The sequence below is a fragment of the Pseudopodoces humilis genome, chromosome 15 (genome assembly GCF_049639895.1).
Source record: "Pseudopodoces humilis isolate 2021_Gansu_Grassland_sample_001 chromosome 15, ASM4963989v1, whole genome shotgun sequence".
Classification (NCBI taxonomy): domain Eukaryota; kingdom Metazoa; phylum Chordata; class Aves; order Passeriformes; family Paridae; genus Pseudopodoces; species Pseudopodoces humilis.
The window spans coordinates 10347094-10368436 of record NC_142214.1 but is presented as its reverse complement, the minus strand read 5'-3'; the positions used below and the strand labels follow the sequence as shown (position 1 = coordinate 10368436).

Genomic DNA, 21343 nt, shown 5'->3' with positions numbered 1-21343 from the left:
GTAGTGAGTGCCATCCCAGCCCATAGCAGGGGAATTGGAGCTATGTGATCTTCAAGATGCCTTCCAGCCCAAATCATTCTATGATTCTGTGACATATAGCAACCTTTACAGTAACCTGTGAATACTGATGAAATATCTACAGGAGAGGCTTAAACTTTTGAGTTAATGTTTTGGAATTCTGTTTGTCAAAACCTGGAGTTGTATCTGTTAAATGTTCTTGTTGTATTAATAGAGCTTCTTCCTTACAAGATGTCAAGGGTTAAACCAAGATAGGAACAAGCACCAAGGAGTGGGTGTCAGAACAGCGGAACCAGCACGCAACTCTGCCTCTGCCCCAAAGTCTGGTTTAATGTACATTCTCTTGCTGTGTCTTTCATGTCACTCTCTTTGAAAGAAAGAAGAGCTGTCATTTTCTGGAACTAGGAATCTGGTTTGCTTATCTTCATTTGTAGAGCAGATGCTGAAACAAAATAACATTTCTTCCCAGGGTTTCTCATTTATGTATCTGTCAGAAGGTTTTGTACATCTCAAAATAAAGAACTGTCAGGAAGTAGCTCAGTGAGACAAGGACACTGCTATATATCTGGATAAACAGTGTGGTGGGTGTACCCTAAACAATATAGAGCTTGAATTAGTTTTTCTTTTGAGAAAGAGGCTCAAATTCTTCTGAACTTAGGTCTTTATGTGAAATAAACTGTGAATGTGATTTAAAATCTAAGGTTCTCTTTTCAGAATTTCGGTTTTATTGGAAGTTGTTTAAAATCAGTTTCCTGCTGACTGACACTCTTTAGGAAGGCTTTACAACTGGATGATGTAGCTTTAACTCAGATTGCTAAAACAGCATGGAAGGAATAAGGTAATAGTTAACCCAAGCAGAACAATTCTTTCACTGCCCCTACCCACCCAAACACCAGTTGCATAACAAAACATGTGAATACTAAGTAACACTGCTGTAGTCACTTCCAGCTGTAACCCCAGGAAAAACAGTCTGAGGTCTTAGGAAAGTCACATATCAAAATAGAAAGTGACTGTGAAAGTCACCAAGAGATTATTAGAAAGCCAGCAAATTCAAATTATACTATTAGCACTGTGACTAATCAGATGTAAATTATAAGTTTTGTTAAAATCTATGCTTTATTCAGTATTAATGTCCTGGAATTGATGACCTTTACGGAAGTTGCATGTGTAAGAAAGAACATTAGCAACTGGACTGTCAAAATATTGTACTCAGAAATTGACTATTATAGAAATCATTGTCTTTCTCTCTCAAAACTGAAGACAGTAGTATCTGACAAGCTGGATTCTGTGTTGCCACTGACTTTATCAATGTGAGGTGCTTTGCTCCACATTTGATTTTTGAAGTGCCAGGGAAAGCCTAGTCCTGTGAGCCAGGAGTGTTCGCTTTGCTTTAAAGACAAGGGAGGGCTGTTACTAGTTCAAGATCAGCATCAGGTTGTGCTGCTCATGGCCCCTGTAAGTGAGACAAGTCTGTCTTGAGACTGAAGTGCCAAAAACACCCTTCCTGCATACCAGGGAAAGGAGAGGAATCTGGACCTCCTGCTGCTGGGACTTCTTGAACACAGAAGTCCAGTGTGAACTGTGTTGATCTTTCCTTGCAAAGGAACTAAATAAAAAAATCAGTTATTCTATTCAGGTAGAGATAGGAATTATTTTTATAATTTCTTCCCAGTGTTTTCCTTACATTGTTTCTGTTGGAGTTTATATATTTGCTGTTCCTAGTATTTGTTAGTACTATTGTTATCACTAGATATGTTTGTAGTATTGTCAATAGTAAAAGTTCTACCTGCATTGCTTTAAGGAACAGTCTTGTACCTTACACTGTTTAGTCCAGAAAAGTAGCCAGAAAATGTTTAGTAAGATTTTTTGGGATATATGGAGATGCAGAACATTAAAGGAAAGGCAGAAATCAGAAGTGTATGTGCACATGTTTGTGAACTTCAAACAAATCTGGGGTTGTTCTGTGTAACTGGAGTAAATAACTAATAGTTTAAATTGATAAGTATTAGAAATGTTGACTAATAGTTGCCCCCAGAGGTATTTACCTCTGCTGCTTGCAAAATGTATTAGTTATTTCCTCTTGCTGATATTTTCGCATTTTGTACTTGGGCATGGATTTTGAAATTAATTTGTCTTCTACTCCTTCTGGAAGGAGATACAGAATTCATAAAGAGAAGGGCATGGTATGAAAAAATCCTTGCATGGCAATTGAGAAAGGAAAAAAGGAAAGTAACTGCCTGTTCTTACTGGATAAGTCTTCATTTATGTGAGCATATCTTGGATGACCATCATGTCTGTTACCTAGTGTAAGAGCTGTGATGAAAACACATGCATAACAATATTTCTCCTCCCATTGTGACTGCAGCCACATGAAGAATATCTTGGTTGCATTAAATATATTTCATTTCTCCTCCCATGTATCCAAATTTTCTGAGCCAGTTCTATATTTATTAATACTTAGTGAGTTCTAGTGAAAAAGGTAAAATAAACAAAGAAGTAATAAATTTACTGGGGTATCTGTTTGCATGATGTCACTGAGCACAGCATAGTTTAAGGTCAGAACACCCTGTACTTGTGTCTGTGATGAAGGACACTCTGCCCTTCACCTGCCCAGCTGGCACAAGCAGAACTTTCAGCTTTACACTATTTCTGCAGGTAAAGCTAAAACTGAACATAGTAACTTAAACATCCTTATTCAAGAATGCCTTATACCAAGCTGGTGTTCTGATACACTGATGATGGTTTGCATTGCTTCCCCAACATTTAAACTTAGCTTGAGGAATTTTCACAGATATTTTGGGGGTTTTATTGATTTTAAAAATTAATTTCCTAATTATTAATTTCCTTAATAAATTAATCTGTTAATTTTTATAGGTTTGTGGTTTTAGTCCTAGGAGAAACTATCTGACACATATTTTTGTATTTTGCTGTGGACTTTGGATTAAGACTTTCTTTTTTGTAGAATTTTGCTGTGAAGATACAAGAGAAAATTAATTTCCTATGTCTGTTTATGGATAAAAATACAAAAAATCACGTGCCTGTCTTTAATAATAATTCTATATGAAAATAGTCCTTTGCCTTCACTACTGTAAATAACAAAATAATATTTATTCTTTAACAACAAATGAGTATATTATGAATTATGTATTGTGTGTGTCAGTACGTAACCTTGAGTAGTAACCTTTGTCAGAAGTGTGTAATTAGTGGCTTTGGAAAGGAACTATTTGTAGGATTTACTTGGTTGGTTTGGTTTGCATACAGATTCTCAAAGGATTAATTGAGATGTTGATTCTAGGGATATGATTCAACCTGATAACAGTGAGAATTATGCCTGTAGGTGTGAGTTTAAGCTGATACTGTAGCAGCAGTTACTTAAAAGTTTGCAGTTAATTGTTGGATTGTTGGCTATTGATCTGTAGAATGTTGGTATTCAAGGATGGATGCTAATAGTTTTACTTTTATTGTATGCTAAGGAAACTAATCTGCTTTCAGACAATTAAAAGAAAAAGCCTTACTGAATTATTTGTGCATCTTTATGCCCTAGCTGCTGGATTGGACTCTTGAAGATTTCACTGTTTTTAGAGTATCTCTTGGCTCATCCCCACACTTTTACTACTTCATTGATGGCATTTGAGGACTTTTGGCACACATTTTCTTTGGGATTTTTTGGGGGTTTGGGTTGGCTAGTTGATTGGTTTGTTTTCCCCCAGTCTAATAACATCTATTAAAAAATAAGGAAAACATTTAAAATTGAAAGTGTCCTGTTTCAGTCCCTCAGTGGTGGCTGTTGTGCTTTTGGGGCAGTTGCCAGGTGTTCAGCTGGCTGGAGGCTTGTGCTGCTCACAAAGAAGTTGGCAGAGACTGGCTGTACCTTTAGAAATGGTTGCCTCTGAAAAATTTTATTATTGTAAAGAAGGAAGGTGTTCTCTGACAGAGATTTTGGAGTTGTCGAGAAAAGGAAGGGCTGGTGTTGGGTACCCCAACGCTATTTACTGCTTGCAGAAATAATTGCAGTGATGTATTTCTTGGTGTAGGGATGGGCATGCATTCAGGAATAAAAAAGCTATTTAGCTAATTTTCAGCTTGTATTTACAAACTGTAATGGGTGGTAGCTCTGCCTGCTGCAGGCTGTGTCTCCAGTTCATGAATTCCTGGCACCCATCTGTGTGTCATACAGCTGCACTAGACCTCGGTACAAAGAGAGCTGTGTCAGCTTTGGCCAACTTCTGCCTAACATTATCCCAGCTATCCAGTGAAATATTATTCAGCCTTGAATTCACCCATGTGATGAATATTCATTTCACAGGTAATTATTGTCATCCTTGAACAGCTCCGCTCACACAGACCAAACTTCTCATGCAACCCATCATTGCTGTCACTGTTTTGGCAGCATGGAGCTTATGATTCCTCATGCTTTAATGATGCTCGATCATATGTGCTATCAGATTTGGGTCAAATGACCATCATAAGGATTAGAAAACTCTTCATTTATGCAATTCTTTAGGAAAAAAAAAGAGAGGTACCTACCACTCATCTTTGCATGTGCTTCCCTAAATCCCTGACCTGAGCTAACAGCACAGTGGCCACCAAGAAGGCACTTGTTTGCTGTAACTTGGTGCTCCAGTTTAGATACCCAATGTGATCAATTGAGTGTTCAGACAATATATTTCAGGATTTTTAAGTTTTTTACAAGATTGTAGTTACTAAAAGAAATCTCAGTCCTTAAACTGAATGTAGTAATGGCTTAACCAATTGTCAATTGAGTGGAATAATGTTGCTAGCAAGTACCTATATTTCAGTTTAATTTTACGATATTTTTGGAAGAATTATGTGCATAAAATACATTTTAATGGCTGATAGGTCCTACTAAAGGATAAAAAATATACATAAATACTGTTTTCTTTCTATTCTCTAAATATTATTACTGTCGTTATTGTTATCATTTAAATGAATAAAAGTGCTAAATAGCTACAATTATAGTGGTAAGAGATCAGTAAGTGTCTGAACTGGTTAGAGTTCAGCAGCAGATTGTTTGCAAATGAGGCATTTACAAACTTGATGTCTTTGACAACATTCAGAACAATTTTACAATGTTTGTATCATTATTTTTTAAAATTGGCCTCAAAACATGTTTAGTAAATGTGTCCATTGTAATTTCAGCAAGCTAGTCTAAGCAAGAAGACAACTGTATTAAACAGGAAAATACTGACTTGTGACATTTTCTGGCCAGTATCTCTTCAGTTAGTCAGTAGCAGAGCATCTGACAGGTTGCTTCTCACTCAGTGTTTAGTTGTCTGTCCCAGCATTTGTCCACTGATTCCTCATTTTGAATTGAAGAAAAGCAGGGAGATGTGGGAAGGGGACAGCTGTGGGGTGTACATACTCTTCTGAATGTGTATGTTGTTGACAAGGTAGTTGAAGACTATGGTGTTCAAACCCACTGAGTTCAAGTCCATCCTCCCTTCCTTCTCCCTCCACTGGGAGTGCCAGCACTGAAAATGCCTGCTCCTAATTCAGTGCTCAGTTCATGTGCTCTCTGGAATAGGACTCAGGCTGGTTTCTCAGAGCTCTGTCTGATTAGTCAAGTCAGCGAGGATCTTGCTGTGTTTTTAAAGATCCCTTGTTTAATCTCCTGCAACCAAATGTGTTGGGGGTTTTTCATTGACAGCCACTTCTGGATGTGCTGCTTGCATCCTTTGCCAGTTGTCCTGATCAGCTGTGCTGTTCATTTCCCATTTGCTCTGTCACTGCTGTGTCTAATATTGGACACAGCACGAGATGTTGCAGCTCAGGAAATGGTGAAGTAGCTGGTAGGGAAATGAGACAATACTAAATGGAAAAATTGTGAAAAAAGGCAAAATCCACATGTGACTTGTACATTCTGTGGGGAACTGGATTTTGTAAAGACTCTGCACTCTGCATATTTGAATGAAACAAATTTAATGGGAAAAAACAATGGAAAAAGGTTTTAAGGTCTGGTTAACGCATAGTGCTATCTGCTAGAAGAAACTTTTTTACATAGGTTCCTTTTTTTCTTGATCTGAAAAAAAAAAAAAATCTTGCATAACTGGATATTAGCCTGGGGGGGTTTCTGATATGTTTTTTCCCTGTAAAATAGTTAAACTGAATGAAAAATAGACACTTAATTCTGTGGTCTGTCTCTAAGTCCCTCTGAAATGCAATGTTTATTACAAAGAGAATATGCTGCATGTGTTAAAACTGTGAAGTTTGTAGTTACATGTTTTAAGTCTTTTCGTTCTGGGGTTTTTTTCCCCCCTCCTTAATATAGTGAGTGCATGTGTGAGCTGGACTTTTCAGTGGAGGAAACAATTGCTGCTGCAGTCCTTCCAGAACAGCCAACAGTAGAGCTAAACTGTGTTTTCACAGAATAAAACTGAAATAATTCAGACACTGAATACTCCTATAGCATTCCTGTTCTTAGATCTCCAACATGATTGAGAATTGCTCAGGTGAGGGTGGGGCCCTCTTCCTCTCAAACCACCTGTCCCCTTGGCACGCGTTGAAGTATATGAAGTTCCTCTAAACCAAATGTATATATTGTGCTTTTTCCTGATCATCTGTGGCCTTAGTGTTTGAATTCTGCACAGATTCTTTTAGCAGTACATATAAATGTCGTTGAACATGGTTTAATACACAGTTGCTCTCATTTTTGTTCGAATCTGGTGTTTTCTCTGGAGTCTCTGTTTTCAGTGCTTTCTCCCTTATGTGCCCCTTTTCTGATCATGGCTTAATTACATTTTAAGTGCCTTCTGTGTTACTGTCTCCACTGCCTCAATTAGTTCACCTCCAACTGTGTGAATATTTTAATAACGAGGCACAAAGTATTTCTGGCAATACAGAGTGTGAGCTCTGCTTATCAGCCCATGGCAAGCTTTCCTTCAGGGCATGACAGAGTTTACAGAGGCACTGTAGGTTAATATGTTAGTGCCATTTGGGTTTGATTTATTTTCTTTGTGTTAGTCTCAGCTGCAGTGCAGGCTCTTAACTTTGACTCTTCCTGAGCATCGTTGATCGAGCACCTTTACAGAACCAAGAATTATGGAGAGCTCACAGGCTCACAGCTGTAGCACCCAAGGTATGTTAGCTATGAAGAAAGACACCAGTGTGCAGCTTCTGTTCCACACATAAATGACTGAAAGGCAGATGCTGGAAAACTTTAGAAGGAGATCTTATGGGCAGTGTAATACTGTAGGCAGATCTTCCTTGGCTTTCAATCTGTTAAGATACAAATTATTTCATTTTCTGATTTCCTTTTTCAGGATTTATCTAACAAAGTTGGTAACAACTTCGAGCTCTCTCATATTAGGTAGTCAGCCTCCCAGCTGTTTTTCTACACATTTGCAATATATTTGTATCTATTTATATGAAGATGAAGGGGATTTGGTTTTAGTTGCAGGTACCCAACACTACCTCTGATTTGCGTTAGAAAGAGTAGGTGCCTGCCTGCTAATTGTCAACATCGAGGAATCAGAGAAAACTATTTCAGTGTCAGTCAGTGACTTGTCATTTCCCATATCAACTGTATGGCTGTGTCTTTGTGAAAGATTAAAGCACGGTGGTTAAATCTCAGGCTGGAGGTTTCAAAGTCAGAGGCTAGAATTGCTGCTAAAATGAATGCCACAGGTCTAAAGGAGCGATTTAGTATTTTAAAACAATTACAGCTCTCATTAAGAAATGGCAGGGAAACTAAAGAAGGCTAGAGCTGTAAAAATTGTGGTCAAGTGCTCCTAGTGATACTGGAGTCATTTCATCATGTTGTGGCTGTGTTCCCAAAGTTGGGCTAAGTTCTGATGCTAGATTATGGGATCTCATACTTGTTTAAACTTCATGACAATGTACAGAAGTCTTTTGATTTTGATACTTAATGCCCTTTGGTGTAGCACTGGAATGATGGTGGCACTTCCCTCTTTGGGAGCTCTATATCAAATCTTGAGATGGAAAATCTTGTAGATACCATATTATATGCTTGAGAACTTTATCATGCTGACAAAAATGTATCAAATTTTCATCTTGGTAGTCATGATATGCATTTTAGGATAGTATATGTTTTAAGATGTATTTATTTAACTGAATTGATAATGATGTTGTGTGATGTCGTAGTGATGCAAGATTACCCCAAAATTATTTTCTGGGGGTACACAGCTGGAATGGTGCCACCACTTTCAGCTGAATTTCTTTGATGCATTTTGGTGATATAAGCCCCAACAATTTTGTGGTTTGCAGTTGCAGATACAGAATGTAGTAGTCTTTATAACAAACATAATTGCCTTTAGAAATACAGTGTAGAAGAACAAATGTCAGGGAATACCAGAAAATCTAATAAAGATCTTGTAAAAAAATTAGTTAAACAGTTGAAAAAAGTTATTGTGATTGTACATGTAAAAATACCATGTGCAAACCCAAAGATTTTCATTCGATTGTTCTAATATTAAACTGCAGCAGAGCTGACCTTTTAGATTGAACTGCTGTTATTGAAATTTCTTTGGTAAACCGAAAACTTGAGGACAGGAGGAAGTAGAAGTGGTCAGAATTATGTGAAGGCAGTTAGCTCTCCCATCTCTTGATCAGATGGAACATTTGATGACAAAACCCTCAAAAGATCTGGGGGGAAGAGGGGCTGTTTGACTGACAAGCTGTGTCCCCAGTCGGCTGATCAAATGGAACAGACATGCCAAGTTGTCTTCCATGTGTTCTCACTGATGTCAAATTGACAGCAGGATGTAATTGGATGTGAATGGAAGTGCTGAGGAGCTTGTGCACATGCTCATGCTTTCTCTTTCGTCTTCCAAGATTAATCTGAAGGGTGAATTTGTTTGTCTGAATGTTTCTTAGCAGATCAGTTTAAATTAAAAAATACACCGCTTTCATAATAGATGTTAATTTATTAAGTTCATGCCCCCACATGTAAATTTTTTGCATAATCTAGAAAAAAAAAGGAAAAAGAAGTGCACATACCTGCACCCTTAATCAAACATAAGTCAGAATCAAACTGTTTAGTTGCCCCAAGTTTTATTACGGGGCATCTTGCAGTCTGATTTCAGGTTTTTTTCCAGTGGAAAAACACTAAAAAGCTGTTAGTAAATTTATGGGGAAAATGGAATATTTCAACAGTGAAAAATTGATTCATGGATTGGATTTTCAAAATCACAAGACAAAGCTAGATTTCTGGTTTTATATTTGGGGCATAACCCGGTGTCTTGAAAGCCTCATCTAAGAGATAGTTTTAAAATGCTTCATAGTCTGGTTGTCTGGCCAGCAGTCATTGCCCCAGGGCAGGGTGCTGCTCCTGTTCTACTTGCTTCTGGGACGGCAGCAGCTACCGCTTCTTGTGCTCTTGTGCACAAATGCTGTTCCCTGGTTCCCATTCTCACTACACAAGGTGTTGCTGGTGTCAGGCATCTCTTCCTTTAAGGGATTTTGCCTCTACGTGCTTAGACCTCTCAGTGATACCTTCTCCCTTGCAAATACTTTTTCCTAATTTTCAGCATTTTTAACAGTTAATTGGAATGTGAAGAAATGGGACTTGGTCAGTGCAGTCATGCTGAAGCCTTTTGGTCCCTTGTGCTGAATTGACTCATTCACTGATCACTCACTGAAACTGGCACAAGGGGATCAAAACCTCCTCCCTCTTCTCCAGCCTGGCTCCCTTTGCTCTCTGCCTTCCATTCATGTCACTTCAAAGGAAGATGGCTAGCAGTACCCTTGATACTCTCTTAAGCTACTTTAAAATTATATTAGAGCTTTGTAGTTGCTGGTGAAAGTTAAGGTGAGGAGCTGAGCTACTCTGATGATTCTTTTTGAGCAGTGTCTGTGATCTGAGTGCCTCAGGTCTGCTGAATGTCCCAACGGTAAAGGAGAAGATTTCTGGTAAATCAATGTTGATAGCAGCTCTCTAAAAGTCTTTCCACTATTACAAACTTATGCACTTGCCAGATGCTTACTCTGAGACAGTCACAATGACCTAAAGCCTAAGTGCTACCCTGGCCCACTGGCTGCATAGAATTAACTTCTGGATTTACAGCCCTGAAAATTAAAATTTAGTTTAGACTTATGCATGTGTAGCCTTCTAAAACTATATCAGTGAAATTTATAAAGATACCTGCTTTTCACATCTTTTATTTTAAAAAGATTTTGGTGCTCATGTATCTGAAGTTACTGGTTTGACTGCAATTTTAAAAACTAAGAAATTTCAGTATTTTGAGATATAAACAGTGTATTTTAAATGTATTTTATGAACCAGAATCAAAACTGTTGATAGACATCATTTTCATATCTTTGTCTCTTTCTTGTTTTAGGAAGTGATACCTGTCATGCTTAGCTGTCACAGACTTCTAAAACTGAGGTTTGAATGAAAGGGATTTTGGTTTAATTTTAACTGCTTTCAGAAATTATTACCAGAAAAGCATGGCAGAGTTGAATTCAAGTTTGTAGGGACAGAGCAACAATCTGAGGGTAATTTCACTTTGAAGAATGTTGGTACTCTGCACTCTGTTTTGTCAGCCTTTCTTGTCTGAAGTGCTATACAGACTTGAAAACGAGATAGAATCACAACATCAGCTTTGCCTGTTGAGGATTGTGAATGCTGGACTGGACTAGAGGTAGCAGTAAAGTACCCACCTGCTTCACATGCTGCTTAATCTTGAGGAAGACTATTTGTTCATGTGAAACTCTTTCAAAAGGAAAAGTTAGTTAATCTGCTTGACATAGTTTGATTCATAGTTCTAGTGCCCTTCATGAAAGTCTTAGTTATGTCTGTGTTTAATTTTGAAAATTTAATCATAAGAAGACAGGATTCATTATCTGTTGCTTCCCTCAAACACAATGGAAATGCCAAAACTTGCAATAGAAAAATTATTTTAGAGCCAAGGAGCTTTTAAAATACTTGAATGAAAACTGGAATCAATGATCTTGGAGGTCTCTTCCAGCCTAGTCATTCTATTGTTGTTGTTGAATTCTGGTGTTGGAATACTTTTCTCTTATGATAGAGCTTTTAGAAACAGAAAATATTTTTTCTTTAAAATCCTTAACTTTTTAATAGATTTTTGCATATGGAGAATTAAATTCTAAGTGAATCTATTGTAAGACAAGCTTTTCCAGACTCTAGTTCATCTGTAATACTAAAAGAATTCAATTTATCATCACAGATGATATTGAGGTTCTTTCTCATCTGTGATAATTGTGTTTTTACCCTCTTGTCTTTAGTAGGGTAGAGTTAGTGTGGTCATTATTTGAGAATAAGTTGGTTTCCTTTATCTGAAATTTAGGTTAAATGCTAATTCCTGGCATTTGCTATGGTTTTATAACTTTAAAATTCATTAAAGGAGAGATATTTATGAGTACCTGCAGTAGAAATTCCTATTTAACAGAATCCTGTGAATGGAAGTATTTTACCTCATAAAGCCACATTATGGAGTAGTAAAGGCCATAGCCAGTAATAATTCAGATGTATTTGAATTTCAAGGATTAAATTTCTAACCAATACTGTACAGAGAGTGTTGCTTCCTAAATTAAAATGAGACCTGCTGCATCCACACTGTAGCTCCAAAGATGCCTCCTCTGGCATCTTGTTAGTTGAGAAACTCTTGAAAAACAAAATCTCTAACATTAAAAATTTCAAGTGATCTCCAATAGAATATGGTGCTTTTGGGGACAAACAAAGTTCATCTATGTCCCCATAGGGTCAAGATGATTTCTGTGCAAAAATTCCATATTTATGTTGATTTCAACAGTAGTAAAAATAAAAATTAATATCTGAGGACTCCAGGAGAAAAATTTAAGAGATTCAGTCTACTTCTGTGCTCTTTCTTTAAAACTTGTAGAATTAGTCTGAAGAAGATATCTAGGAAGATATTTTCCATGAGGCAAGAGTGGAAACCTCATCCTCTGGTGCCTCTAGGGAAGGACCTGAAGAATAAAGTCTTTTTCTTCTTTGTAGGTTTCACAAGCCAAAGAATTTCCTGAAAGTGCAGCCTCCTTTCCTATTCCGTAGCTGCCTGACCTGCAAATTTCACTCCTTATTGTTGTAACAAACTCTGATTCCTCCTTTATTCCTCCTTTAATTGTTATTACTGATATTTTTGAACTTTCTATCATCTCTGCTGGTAACTGGAGGTTAATGTAAGAAAGTGAGCTACATAAATAAGGGAATGCAAGGAAAAGTTGAAATACAGCAAAATAAAATGTGCAATACAATGCATTTGCTATAGATGTATAAAAATTCAAATGGTGTATTTTATATGGTTATTTATGTGCAATATGTATATCAGTTTTTATTTACTAAAATATATGCAGCTGAGAAACAGTTCCAGACTGTAGTAATAATGCAATTGGTGATAAACATGAGATTTCTAAAACAAATTAATATTCAGTGTAATGTGGTTTTGAAAATTAATTGATTTTTGGCTGCTTCTTCAATGACCTTTGTATGGACGGTTACTGGAGCTTAATGTCTTTGAATTATATTGTTCTAGGAAAGATGTGGTATGTTTTCAACATGGAAACAAGTAAGATCTTTGACTAAACAAAAAGCATATACAGAAAAGCATTCAAAAAATGTATGTAGCAGGTTGTGTTTCATGAATGCCTTTATAAAGTAGCTTAAGATCTCTGCACATTTAATTCTCAAGTCCAGCAACCAGCCAGTAAGCCACAGTCCTCAGGTGAAAAATGAGAAATTTTAAGGGCTGTTGAACACATGAAATTTAGCAAAGTGCTCAATAGCCCTCAAAATTTCTCATTTAGGAGAATGCATATATGTTGCTTCCAAAAATGAAGGCAAACTTCAGGTTTGGTTTTTTTTTATTTACATTTCTTCCTCACTCCTTCCCTCCCTCCCAATGTCTGTGAGTCTCTTACACCAAGAGTAGCTGGTCTGTCATTCTGCTTGTTTAGTAGCACATATAATACACTGCAGATTAAAGCACTGGAGTAAGTTCAATGTGAAAAATATACATCAAGTTGTAGTGTAACACTAAATTCCCAACCCATAAACAAAAGTGCATTTTTGGGATATTTTCCCCTTGCATTCCCAATATACTCCCTCAGATATAAGCTATAAACATGACGCTTTTCAGGTTAATGTGTGTTATATGCCTTTCTGGAGTTCCTTACTTGTTCTCTTCCCCAGACTCTGATATTTTCAGTGTTCTCAAAAACCCTCCAGTCTGAAAGAGAACACCAGGCCAGATACGTATCATGGATTTAAAATTCCAGTACTCATATTTTCTCCTTGACTTTGAGCTATTTAGTCTCTTTTAAAATTTTATATTTGCAGAAAGAGCAATTTGTATTTTTTCATCCAGAGAATTGATTTTGTGTGTGTTTGAGCACAGTGCATCCTCAGAAGAACCACCTCATACCAAGAATCAAGAATAAAATTAATTCATGAATCAGTGATGTTTAAAGACTTTTAAAATCAATAAATTGCAATTGCTTAATTATATGGTGGAGTTCATAAAAGGCACCTAATTGCAAGATGTCAAACTATTCCAGTTTATAAATAAATTATATTTTTCTGTAAGCTCTTTCTCTAGTTGATCACATAGGTCAATTAAGTAATTTAAATGATTATTTATCATTTTGTTATTTATACAAAATAATAATTTCCATACGTGAATAGGAAAATTGGAAAGGAAGGTTCTTCATGCCCATCACTATTTATACACTCATTTTATATTTCTTCTGTCTTCTTTGTTTTTGGGTTATTTTTTCTCTGTTCTGAATATTTATTTATCAAAATTAATATTTATTTATATTCCCAGTTAGTTGATATAAATTAGCAAAATTCTTGGATAATGGCAACATTGAGGAGATTCCACAAGTCCTGCAAGTCCAAGTTTGCAGAATTAATGGGCTGGAGAGAAGGGCCTCCATGGTCTTTCACTAGGGTAATTTTTTTTTTTTTTTTTTTTTTTTTAACCTGTACCAGAAAAACTAAGAGTTGCAGAAAGAGTAGCTAGCACAGAATTACTCCTGACCATACAGTGGACAGAGAAACAGTCCTGACGATGCACTGGGATAAGTGTTTTGTATCTTTATGATAATCCTAACTATAGGTTTTTAACTGTAATGCTGGCTAAATTGATGGCATAATAAAAAAGCCCTTCATGAGTTGCCTGGAGTTTTCAGTAGCTCTGTTAGTGTGCAAAGCTGGAGCTGTGCTAGAACTGCCAGGTCAGCTGCCCAGTTCTCATATCAGCCTTAAATAGCAGAGGCACCACTGTCCAACTTCTCTTTAACTGCTTATCTCTGAGGAATTTTATTTTTTTTTAAATAAAAAATAGTATTTAGATGTAGAAAGAAAGGTGTCTGTTAATTGAAATGCTAATTTATTTTTTTTAACAAAGCCTTCTTTTCTTTTACCTTAGTCTTTAGATTTTTTATATTTCTTCATGCATTGCTTTTTGTAAAACTAAATTAGTATCAATGTGAGATAAAGTACTTGTTTTTTTAATGATTGTGTTACAGTTGGCACCATGAGGGTCAAGAGTTAAAAAATCCTCTCATCATCTTCATAACTGCCACTTTTTTCTCTCTCTGTTCATGCAAAAACTTGAATTTTGTATTAATGTTCTCTCATTTCTCTTGTGTTTATGTCTTTGTGGTATACTGAATCTATCATAAATCTACTTGAACTTTATCTCCTTGTGGAAATATGTAGTATTTTAGGTAAAAAGGTTAGCTATGCAGACTTAACAGCAGCCACTTCTGCCATTGTAAAAGCTTTTCAGAGAATGCATCCAGTGGGAGTTAAAATCCTGAAAAGGCTTGTATACTTAAGAAATAGACTATTAAGGCAATAGATTGTGTTAAACTTGAGTTGAACATGAGTTATAATATAAAAATTCTCTTGCCATAAAAAAATAAAAAAGGAATTAACATACAGACTGAAGGGTAAATTCTGTCCTTCTTAAAAATGTGTAACCTAATTAGCATTTTGTGGGTTTTCTGGGATGAATTTTCCCCTTGGCATATGCAAATACAAACATGGGCCCCAGGCTGCTAATGGCAGACATCTGCCTGAAGGGACAGCCATGTAAAAAAATGCCTGCATCCTTGCCCCCTGAGGACCTGTCATCAGCTGAGGTGATTCTTGAATTTATGGGAAGATTTTTAATTGTGGGGAAGTTCCTCACATGGTGAAAATAAGCAAAGATCTCTTTTGAAGGGCAAGAAGGATCAGATGATGTTTCTTGAAATCACACCTTGAAATTGTAAGGTGGACAGAGTTTAAATGCCAACTATTCCCTATGCAACTGCTTCCAGATATATTGGAATAGTATTCTCTTAGCCATCTCCACCTAACCTTGGAGTCAGCCTCAGTGCATTTATGAGAGATTTGGAGGACAGGGCTCCTGAAGGCACGTCTCACCTTCTCGAGGATAGGGCTGAGATCACATCCTCCTCCTGTGAAGAAGAGGGGAAGATCAGAGTACTGATGGAGCCCTTGGAATGATCCCCACATGTGTCCAAAAGGAGCAGGAGCAGTGGTGACTGGTGCTGCTGGGATGGGACACCCAGTGCAGCAGCTCCAGGCAAGACAAGGTGACCTTCTGTGACTCCTGTAGGAAAGTGAGGCTGTGGCCATGCTTTTCTGTTTGCTGCCCACCTTCTTCCCTTGCCCTCCACAAATGAGGTTTCTGTTCCCTGAGCTCAAAGCCAAGACTACAGCCAAGACCTTCAGGAATTTTTGGATGGCCAAAGAAAGATATATAGAGACAGATGACATAAAATTTCCTCAGGTGGTTCAATTTATATTTTAGCATCTGGTTTGTAGGTTTTGGTTGATACCTTCAAGAAAATACTAGGGCTTTTTTTAATTTCAGAAAGAGTGCTTAAAATCATAATCATTCCTCTCACTAGCTGGTAGGTGGATTAGTTTGGCAAATTAAAGCTTTAGTTAGGATGACTAGTAGAAAAGAGTACTTGTCCTTAGTCTTGATCAGTGACTCTTGTCTCTAGTGTTTCTTTTCTAGAAACTGAAATACTGTATTCATATTTGATATTGTATTTAGTCTCTCAAGATGGCATCCCAGGTCTGATGTTCAATTAGGGAGTGAAGTTCTGTAATCCTTATTTAATTAGAACTCCCTGTCACAGTCCCTGTGAGTTGTATTTGTAATTGGATTCTCACAAGTGAGAATATGCAGAGGCTACCTCAAAGGAAGTTGCAATTTGTTGATGTGTGTTACTTACCTGTAGTTCTTCGAGATTGTTTCCTCTGCATATTCACATTATGGGTCCTGTCCACCTTCTGTTTGTCCTTGGATTTCTACTGCCCAGCAGCTGCAGTGTTCAGTAAGAATAACTTGTAGCACTGTACAACTCTCAAATCTCAGATGGTTTGGTGTCATGAGATGGCCCTTGTACAGTCCTAGTAGTCACTGCTCTTCTAGGAAGTTCCAGTAGGCCACCAGCACTGGAGAACCTAAACCCACTGGTGTGAATATGCAAGGACAGCACTCTCAAAGAGCAAGCCAATGGTAAGTATCCTTCTTTGTCTTCCATGCTAAACCAAATATTTTAAATATCATTTTGTAAAATCCATATTGGCAAATTTGCTACACTTCCCCTAGGATAAAAACATACTGAGTTTAATTTAGAGCTGCTACCTTCCTGGCAAAACGTGAGAAAGTATCTGTGTTTGCAGATGCTCACTTCAGTTGTAAATTGATGTGCAACTATCATTGTGTGGGTGTGTACGTTTGAGCTATAATACATATTTCTATCAGATAAAAAGGCACAATTACAGTGCAGCACTATATATTTTACTATATGTTCTTCTAGTTGTATTGTACTTAGAGTAGATTAGATATCAGAGTAAGTCACTAACCAAAAAAAATCTTCTAATAGTGTGAACAGTGTTAATTCTCAAAACAGATTCTCCAAAAGAAAAGCAAAGTTATGTTGCTTTTCACTGCTACATTTTTTTCTGAACTTTTGTTTTTTCCAGACGTGGAATTCTGCGAGACTCCCCATATCCTGTGCTCTGGCTATCAAACTGACTTACATGGGGTAGCTGAGCACAGTTACCCGCTGGAGGTGGGCTCGGATGTGGACACGGAAACAGAAGGTGGCGCATCCCCGGACGTCGCCCTGAGGATGTGGATGAGGGGGATCAAATCGGAACACAGCTCCTGCTTGTCAAGCCGGGCAAACTCAGCGTTGTCCCTCACTGACACTGACCATGAAAGGAAGTCTGATGGGGAGAATGGTAATAAAGAAATGCTTCTAATGTACTCAGTAGTAATTTTATTTACTCAGAAGTAATTGTCTACTTCTCTTATTTTCCTTTTTTCTTTCATTTTTCTGTTTTGATTTGTTTCTTTTTTTCCCCTTCATTCCTAGATCCCTGTATTGTATGTAAGGTGTATTTATAATTTAGAAAATAAGACAAAAAAATGAAACAGTGATTTTGTTAAAACATCGTTTCTCTAGAGACAAATAACTTTCCCACATTCTTCATTTTTATGTCATAAAATTTATGCATTTTTTTATACATTTATCATTTTAATTTGGTGGCCTATGAATTAGGTTCTAAAGTAAATCTATATATGTGCATTTATATCGCATTTTGCATACAGTTGCTCCTGTGGCTTCTGGGCATAGCTTTAAGGCTCTTCAGCCAGGTGACTTGAAAAAGACAACCTGGAGTCCTAAATTCTCTATTTACCTGTAATCTTACGCTACACCTGAAGACATGTCTTTATCAGTAGGACAGACTGAACCGGTCTTTGTTGCATCTCAGTTCTGTATTTCTCTGCATATGGAGAGTGGGCTTGTGGGTCACATGGGTTTGGTTTTTGTGTACGTGTGTTTTCTAAATATTCATTCTCATTCAGGATTTTTGTATATGTTTACTCTTCTTACAATTTAGTGTGTCACAGAAGGGAAAAATGTCTATTTAATAAATAACGTGGGGAATTCATATATTTTTATCTCTGCATTAAAATTGATTAAAAGCTACTCTGTTTCCTTACAAAGTATAGTAAGTAAACAAATTTATCATGCTTAAGATCAACAAGCTTAGCTGATATTTTAATTTCTGTGTTTATTAGCTGCATGTTATGGCAGGTCTAGATGTCATTAAATATTGACACTTCGTTGTTGACAATGACATATTTTAGTGCCTCTGTAGTCATAAGGTTAATATTACTGAAAGAGGTTTCAGTTATAGATGGCATTTCTGTATTTACATGTTTGAATTTATCAAAGACGAAGCTCATAATTATATAATTTCACCTGGATGTCTGCCAATACCAACAATAATGTCCAATATAGGCTCAAAAACATTACATTATCTACTTGAGGTTAAAAAATAGATATTAGTGCATGGCTTGTTTCTAATTAAATATTCCTTTGAGAATTAAGCATCCTGTGCTACAACATTTTATTGTGTTGCTGGAACCCCATTTCCACTGTGCAATGGCTGCCTGTCTTCCAGCTTCCTGCTTCTGTGGGATCCATCCTCTGTAAAGTGTTTGTTGCACAGGGAAGTTTTGTTTGGGCTTGAGGGACACTGCGTGTTTGTGTTTTCCTAAGACATTGGGTTATAGATGGTGGCTGAAGGAATTGAATCTGGTCTGCCTGGCATTGGTCACCCCTTAGCTCTGGAAGTGGTTGAAAGGGAATGCTGCAGGGAAGGAATGTGCATACTTGTGCCATTTAGACTAAGAAATACATATTTCTCCTGTAAGCTGCTGGGAAACAGAAGTATTGAAAGCAAATTAAGCACATAACAGAGTTCTGTATTTCAGTCTGGAGTGCAGTGATGCAGCTGGGTGTTGATGATATTTTGCTTAGTTGTACATGTACCACTAAATAATCTTCTGTAGATGAAAATTACTGTAAATAGTGCATCTTCATCATCTTGCACAGATGTAGCAAGAACCATGGGTTAAGTGTTGTTAAGATAGGGACACATAATCATTGTGCTTCCCCACCAAAAAATGGTTTCTTCTAAAGGTTTGTCTCTGAGATTGTTTTTAATCAATTTAAACTGCTGTAGATAGAGTAGTCTTTTTGCATGTGGCTTTAATATTTCATTTCTTGTAAGCCTTATAACAATTTTTAAATCAGAGATTCATGCTTGAGGTGCTTGAATACCAATTTTAACTAAATAGATGGGAGAGGAAAGCAAGGGCAATACCAAGTTGGAAGAGTGAGAAACGGAGCACAAGCTCACTTGAACTGTTTTGATGTCTCCAAGCAGGGCCAACTAAACAGTACTTCCTGTGGTGTTGAATCATTATAACAATTACAGTCTTGAAAGTTAATGTCTGCATAAATTTGAACACCACAGTTCAAGCTATATTTGTTTATATTATTTGTTATTTCACAGGTAAGTTCATAGCCAGGATTCCTACTCAGAGGGCAGTGTGTTTTTCATCTGGGTAGGCACTCAGCAACAGAGCACTCTTTGAATACAGAAGTTCATAAATCTCTATTTGAATTATGTCATAGATGGCACATCTTCCTGTTTCTATGCAGTCCTTTGTGCCAGGGGCTTTATCAGAGAGACACAAATGCTGCATTTATCCATGTCAGTTTCTGCCATGGAAATGTGGTTTTTTTGCACCCACCAGTAACTACTCTGGTGTGAAATGGGAGAGTGCATAAGATCTGTTGCTGGAAGTACATGAAATATTAGTTTCCATGATACTTTCTGATTGCTGTAAAATATTTAGGAATTCTTGATTTCAAGGGATTGACAAAATGGTGTGTTGATGCAGCTATTTGGAGCTGAAGTAAAATTAATGAGAAAGGTAGAGTTGTTGCATCATTTGAGAAAATGTTGTTGTCCATATTTTAAAAGGGTCAGTAGGGTTTTGGGTTTGGGTTAAATTTTTTTTCTTCCTCTATGAGCACAGTTTTGCTACAAATGCAGAATAGGTCTTTTTGTGGTAGCACTGGAACAATTAATGGTGTGTGGACTCCAGTAGATGTGCTTTCATGGCATTGATTGGAAGCTAATATACTTTGAAAAATTTTCTTCTTTTTTAGCTACTTCTTGACATTCTCCTGTTCATTCTAAGATCTAGATTGAAGTTCCCTGGCACAGGATATATACTTCTCTATTTATTCTGGGTAGCCCAGTTTGAGAATATGAAGACTGTTTTCCTTCATAGACACACCACCTCTGTGGTAATCACTGTTAAAACACACTCGTTGTTTTGGCAGCATTGAACAGATTGTATGAAACACCAACGTTCCCATTTAGTGTTGTCAAGTTAATGGCAACTAATAATAGCCTATTAGTGCACAGACTGCCTTCAGCTTTGCCTGAGGGTAAGCAAAACATACATTGAATTGCACAAAATGAATGACCAGTTTCTTGGGGATCATTGCTTATCTCTGGTATAGTATAAATAGCTCAATTTAAACAGTGTTACTCAGCAGTCAGTATGTGAATGTAAATTTCAGACAGCAACACCACAGAATAACCATATCTGAAATAGTTCCTTTATTCCATTGAAGACTGCACTTGCCCTCAGTTCCCTGGTACAGTGGTGTCTGTCACTGCAGCATGTTAGAACATCAAGTTCAGTGCTTTCATCTGCCAGATTACTGAGCTGGCAAATATATTTATTTCTTTGTTTATTTTTCTGGGGTATGTGGTCAAGAAGAGGATACAAACCTGATCTGCAGAAAGGGTGATCTCCAGGTATATCCTGAAAATTTCATATCTTGACACAGATCTGCCTCCCACCCTAGGTAGTGTACTAAAGAGCAGCCCACAGTCCATTTTGTGTCTATATAACCTTCCTCATTGTAGTTCCTTCAGTTCTTATGTTTTCCTTTACAGGATGTCTGTGCAGCTGTGACGTGAGCAATTTGACCTCAAGTGCATTTATGCCATGCCATAATCTGTTTTTGAGCCACATTTGGCACATCTGCACAGCCATCAACTATTTTACTTTCAGCTGCTACAATTCAGCTGAGAGCTAGTATGGAACTTCAGCCATTCCTGCAATAACACAATTTTTAACCTTTTTTATTTTGTCATATTGCTTTGGCATGGTTTTAAGTCTGACTTGTTTGACTCATTCCTGACATCTACATGTTTTTATGCAATTAGTTACTCTTTCTCTACACCACAGTGACAACCAGTAGGAGATTACAGGATTCCCAGTGCTGGAGTGTACTGTGAAATGCAGTCTTGTCTTTGATCCAGATTCCTGCTCAATTTCTTTGGCTGAATTATTTTATGACGACTGGGTATTAGCTGTCGTTCACAATGACTTCTTTGAGATTCGTAGGCAAGAAATTAGGGTGTTAGTACAGGCTGAAATAGCACTGGTCATGC

General features: G+C 37.1%; 1 protein-coding gene across 6 annotated transcripts in view; it reads left to right on the top strand.

The window, feature by feature from the left end:
• TENM1 (teneurin transmembrane protein 1) overlaps positions 1-21343 on the top strand; it is a 313634-nt gene that overhangs the window by 82850 nt on the left and 209441 nt on the right. For 4 of the 6 annotated variants that reach the window (XM_014258759.2, XM_088062503.1, XM_088062504.1 and 1 more), the window contains one exon: positions 16991-17251. The exons of 1 other annotated variant lie outside the window; for it this stretch is intronic. In XM_014258759.2, the coding sequence (XP_014114234.1) occupies positions 16991-17251 (261 nt within the window). Of the gene's footprint in view, positions 1-16433; positions 16521-16990; positions 17252-21343 lie in introns of all 6 variants that reach the window. One more of the 6 variants, XM_088062506.1, reaches the window with a different exon arrangement.